Source organism: Taudactylus pleione, unplaced genomic scaffold, assembly GCF_031769625.1.
Source record: "Taudactylus pleione unplaced genomic scaffold, aTauple2 ptg000105l, whole genome shotgun sequence".
NCBI lineage: Eukaryota > Metazoa > Chordata > Amphibia > Anura > Myobatrachidae > Taudactylus > Taudactylus pleione.
Window position 1 is genome coordinate 7,357,680 of NW_028284507.1, and position 6,000 is coordinate 7,363,679.

The 6,000-nt window shown below is 40.2% G+C and overlaps 1 protein-coding gene across 1 annotated transcript in view; it reads right to left on the reverse strand.

The window, feature by feature from the left end:
* NFU1 (NFU1 iron-sulfur cluster scaffold) overlaps positions 1-5,563 on the reverse strand; it is a 36,847-nt gene extending 31,284 nt beyond the window's left edge. Inside the window, exons 1-2 of the mRNA XM_088470812.1 lie at positions 5,426-5,563; positions 1,834-1,940 (exon numbers count right to left, since the gene is read on the reverse strand). Coding sequence (XP_088326938.1) covers positions 1,834-1,940; positions 5,426-5,478 — 160 coding nt within the window. The 5' untranslated portion in view covers positions 5,479-5,563. The remainder of the gene's footprint in view (positions 1-1,833; positions 1,941-5,425) is intronic.
* Between the last annotated feature and the right edge of the window lie 437 nt (positions 5,564-6,000).

Here is a 6,000-nt window from a genome sequence, read left to right on the forward strand (position 1 = left end):
AGGTCATTCCCGTGTTAAACCCTACAAGTTACCTGGGTTGGATTGCTGGGTCTCTCGACCCAGGAATCCAACCCTGGCCCCTTTTACACCAAGGAGCAACCCGGGTTTTAGCTCTGATGTAAAAGGGGTATTGATTAAAAAAAAGGTATGAGAAACAGATCTTGGGTGTTTGTATTGTCATGGGCCCAACCAAATTATGGAGGGATCCAAAAGAGGAGACCCAAAATATACCTAAAAAGGGGTCAGGACCATAGGAAGGGTTTAAACCCTCCCATCACACATGGGTCTACCGCATGCGGCCAACAAATTAGTTCTAAAACACGCCAGGCAGACAGTGAGAGCTAGGAATAATATAACCGAGTCACCCATTCCCTCACAATTAAAAGGAAAACAGTAGGTTCATCGAAGAAAACCACAGTCCAATTCTTCCAATGAGCTAATGCTTGTTACCCAAGAATTTTCATGTATCAATACCAGAGATAAGACCTTTGTAGGATTCTCCTGAATAAATGATGCCACAAAACAATTATAAAATATGATTGTATTAAGCACAATCGAAAATAGCAAAATAAGAAAAACTATGTAAGGGGAGAGCAAAAGTGTTTTTCAACTGGTTCAGATTGCAATCTGCATATAACTGGCCTCAACTGCAAATGCTTTGTTTTCCCAGACTTTAGTGCCCTGCAACGTGTGCAAATAAGGAATAGATGTCATTTCCCACAGCGACCTATAATATTCCGGCAGTACTGCTGCCAGCCTGATATGCCGGTCTACAGACTTTGTTTATATTCACACTAGTGGTCTGTCCCATAAATTGTCAAAGTAGGTCAAATAAGATCCTCGAATAGACATGTAAAAATAAATGATACACATAGAAATACAATATATGTGCGCACATTAATGCAGGTTTGCTCTCTGTGTGACCCTTAACTTAATTTATATATAAAATATACATTTGTTTGGAATAAAATTGTATCTTGCAAAGAATGAGTTATCATAGAACACCATAGTCTGGGATATCACTGGCAGTGCTGAGGATCGGATTATTTGTTTTCTTGCACAAAACATTTACGGCCGGGTATCTAATTTTTTTATGCTGCCAATTAGGAAAACACTGCATACAGTATAGGGAAGGGAAAGCATTGCCCACATGTGTCTAATTAATGTATTAAATGTTAATGAGGACTCACTGAATATATAAGCTCTAAACTAAGGGAGTGAACACCAGGATTTTTACTTTTAAATAATTCATAGTCCAGATGCTATAACCTGGCCAAGATAAACTCATGCTTAGTGGTAAATGTGCAGGATTTAAATTGACCATATACTTGTAGCTGCTGCATTACTATGGATGTCTAATAAGATAGCACTAGGTGTCATGTGCAATCAGCCACAACAGCTGTGTATACCACATTTAGGAAATGAGTAATACATAATGTTAGCAGACTTCCTGTATTTGGCTCTACTGACCATGTACAATGCAGAGAGCCACCCAGAGGCTGTAATGCTGATCAGACTGGACAGAAGTTTGCACTAAGCTACATACCAGGTGTAATCAGAATGCTACAAAAGTATCTTTATTCTATGAACTTATTTTTTAGTTGCCATTTTAGTTAGAATGCGCATTATTCCATTGTTAGTTAGTAATCTTTACAGTAGTGGGAACCAGTGGTATATTGAATAAACAGGCTGTAAAATAAGGCAATTTTAGACCATCGGCTCTCATATCCAATGAACAACTTCAAAATACAACCAAATACTTTTCAATTTAAAGGAGGAACATTTACAAGCTTATTAGAAATCTCCTGAGATAAATGCTGGAGATAAGAGTACCTGGAATATGAAAAGCTTTCAGTGGCAGCGGAGGTTTCCTTGCACCAAATGGGTAAAGTGTGTGTGATGCAGTAGTGTAGGATTCAGTCCTTACCAGAGGAGAAAACCTGATAAATGACAGAAGGAAAAAAAAAACAAAGTCTAAAGCTGGGTGCACACGTAAAGATTTTGTCCAACCATGCAACTAGTTGATTGGTTGGAATGAAAATCTGGTAACGTATGGGAGTAAATGATGATCAGCAATTTGCTCCTAAATGCCAGAAAACAGATGAAAATGGTCGTCAGACAAGTTTGTTAAATGTTTGATCTAAACAATTTGTTCAAACAACAGTTTTTGCCCATTTTCCGGCGTTTGGGAGCAAATTGCTGATTGTCATTTGCTTTCATACCTTACCAAATTTTCATTCCAACCAATCAACTAGTTGGATGGTTGGACAGAAAATCTTTACGTGTGTACCCAGCATTAGAGCAGAACGTATATATCACAAATTAATTAAAAGAAACAGCATAAAAACATTTTCTGTGAAAAAGGGGTACCAATTGTAACACAGGGTATTGAAATGAGGACTCCAGACAGGCAGGTACTTGGTAAAGCAATGTCTTTTTAATGGTAGCAGACACTGCACATTAGCATACATGAGGTTAGGCCTGGACAAACACAGACACATATCAGAAAATAAGCAAACAACATAAAAGTAAATGTCTCAGCACTCCTTGTGCTAAGGTCTGTGGACCCTCCAGGTCTTGGCACCCTAATGCTAACCACCACCCAAGCCTATCACCTGGCTAGCTTATCCAGCATCAGGAGCAAGGAACATCAGGTGTGTGGGAGTTTTAATCTCTCCTATGCTCCAGTGATTATTCCAGCTGGGTCTGTGTAAATGTGAAAACCTGGAATTTTACACCACCACTGCTAATGCAGAATGCACAGGGTTTCACTCCAGCCTCCCTTGGAAGGAGCCGATTTCACCAGAATGTGGGTAATGCAGGTGAGATACATCCCCTCTTACCACACAATCAAAAGAAAAAAAAAATCTAACAAACACAATAACTGTTAGCATGACAGAACTTAAAACAGTGAATTATAATTACCAATAATTAATTTTCTTCTACAAAAACTTAATGGCAGCTGTTACAAGGGGTTAGCACCCTTTTTACGTAAGGTATAGACAGGTATATAAAACACACAGTGCTTGTGTGCAGAATATGGGGCCCAAGTTGTACGCTATGGGATGTTCATCCAATTCAACATTCTTTTGCTACTGCACACGTGCAAAACAGAGTGGGAAAACTCACTGCGCATACACAAGCTGTAATTTTAAATGGCATTCACAATGTCCCTGTGATCCAAGGTCCTGAGCAGATCACTGCGATCCATGGGCGTTCCTGGGTGGAATCGGAAAGGTGGCCGAAATTATTGGCAAAAGGAGGCCATACCGTTGGTGTGTTCTGGGAGATCGAGGAGGTGTATGCACTCGCAACTGCACATCAGCGGCACAAAAGTGCAATCAGAGAGCTTGTCTGGCCTCTGTTGTTAATGCCACAGAGCTGAAGAAGCAATGGGAACCAAAGAAGCCTCCCATAAAAATTAAATTCCTTTTTGTATAATTCCCACACTTCTAAAAAGGCACTGTATATCCATGTGGATTGCATCGCTCCATACTCTTAGAGCTCTAGTCACTGAGGTTATGGCGATATCGAATTTCAACGTAGTTCCTGAGAAAATATCCTGTTGCCACCCACAACCTGTTATCTATGTAAAAGACATTTATAGTTGCAGGCAACTCTTGTTTACCGATATCCTGGCTATAGTGCTATGGGTAGTCCAGCATGTGAAAGTAGAGAGGTCTTCTACAAACGCTGGCAATCTTTTATTTACATTTACATGTAAATTTGTACATATATGTATGTATAATAAAACAAACCCTTTGACTCCAAGCTCTTTCATTCCTCTCTCTTTTAGGCTGTATCTGTATACTAGAGACTGGCAGGTGGGAACTAGTAACCATAGAAGCTGCAGTGAGGTCTAAATACTGCATTACAGCAAGTTTGTGCAGAAAAGCACCTATTGTTGCTAAACTAAAATAGCAAACAATTAATGGACATAAGTGCCATACACTGACTAAAAGAATGCACTGACCGTTTTATTAAATATCCTTTTAAGATCACCTTAACAATGTTAGGTCAGCCTCGGCATAGGACAAGCTCTACTTTATTGTTGCTGTGTTACTTACAGGATATAATAATTGCATATGATATGAGACTCTCACAAATCTATTACTGGAAAAGGGGGTGGGGCACTTTTGACATATCTACCTGTGTACACCTGAGTTCTAGTTCTTTAAGGCAGTGGGCCACCATCAGTCTTAGAGGGGTATTCAATATGGGAGCGAAAACTCCGTGCTGGACTTTTCGCTTCACATCGGAGATTTTCCTGGGATAAAGTATAGGGCGCGCGCCCGCTTTATCCCCGTATTCAATAGAAAACCTACGAAAACGGGAAGCTGCGAAGTGGGATCTGCGTAAAAAAACTATTTTCCTGGAATAAATTGTAGGACCCCCCTAAAGTTGTAAAAACATGGGGGATCACTATGGGTATCCCCGTTTTAGCCTGCAAATGAAAGTCAGGATTTAAATAGCCGCAGCAGGTGTTTTTCCCGGCATTGAAGAAGTGTTGCAGAGGAGCACTTAGGTTTTTTTTTTTTCGTTTTTTAAGTGGTCCCATCAAATTTGGGGTACATGAAAATGGGTACTAGCATATTTTTATGTCCCTAAAGTAAGTTTTAAAAAAATTCTGCAACTATGCACCTGCCGCTAATAGCCTATTCTAGAAAACACCTGCCGCATCCTTGCAGAATAGCCCTGAACCTATTTCCCTATTTTGAAACACTTTTTTTTCCCCAATTTTTTTTTTTTTTCACCCCAACTTTTAAATTAATTTTTTGGGGTGTCCCTATTTTTTTTTTTTAAACTTTTTTTTGACAGTTATTTTAAAATGTCATTCCCATGCTATTTTTTTTAAGCCTGTACCCCTAAACCCCAATTCTGCACTTTTTTTGCCACCTATTCAGTGGTGAAAAGTTATCCCTGTTTTTTTTCAAACACTTTTCGAACCTGCGAAAAGTCTTTGTAATTGAATACGGTGTAGAACCAAAACCTCCAAAAATGACGTCATTGGTGCGAAAACATCGCAAAAACTGAGTTTTCGCTCCATATTGAATACCCCTAATAGACTAAACAGCATTTAGGACATAAAATACCATACATTTCTATCATATTAGAACTTTTACATCTATGAATGTTATTAGTAGCTCCAGCCTCCAGGAGTAAAAAATGGTAACTTAAGGCCCCGCAGTAAACTCAGAAAGTAAATATTAATAAATGGGTCCCTTAGACAGACTATGACTCCACAGGTAGCTGACAGACTACAAATCCAATCGTGCCTCTGTATGACAGATCATTCTGGGACATGTAGTTCCACAAAACCATAGAGCCACAGCTGAACTTATTATAAGCACTTGAGGCTGCCATAACAAATACATTCTTATAACTCCCCCCCATGACATGGACCTCTTCTAAGAGTCACACATACCCCTTTCCAAGATTTGCTGCGCAGCACAACCACCTTCCCATGGGCGCCGCCATCTTTGTTGTTCCTTCCTAAGGTCCCCGGGACGTCACAGGGAAGGGCTGCCCCCGGCCGTGCCTGTGTGATTGCTGAGCAGCGGTGGAGATAATGATATTTTACACACAGAGGTGGGAAAAAGGAAATGCACTTCTACAGGCTGCAGCCACATACATACTGTGATAGCAGCAGTGACTGAGCTCCATTCACTGTACAGAGTAGGTGCCAGGCTGTGCATGCCATATTGATAAATCAGGGTACCCAAACTCGGCCCCCATGGCACCCCCCTCACAGTCCAGGTTGTAAGGATATCCATGCTTGTGCACATATGCTATAAGCACTGAGGTACTAATTAAATCACCTGTGCTTAAGCATGGCTATCCTTAAAAAGTGGACTGTTAGGCTGCCTTGAGGACCAAGTTTGGGAACCTCTGCCATATATTACGAGACTGCCTGCTGTGCTGGTTCATGGGCAGTAAATTGGCTGATTCAGCTGTCACATTAATTACAAATGAGTATCACATACAAACTATATAACCACT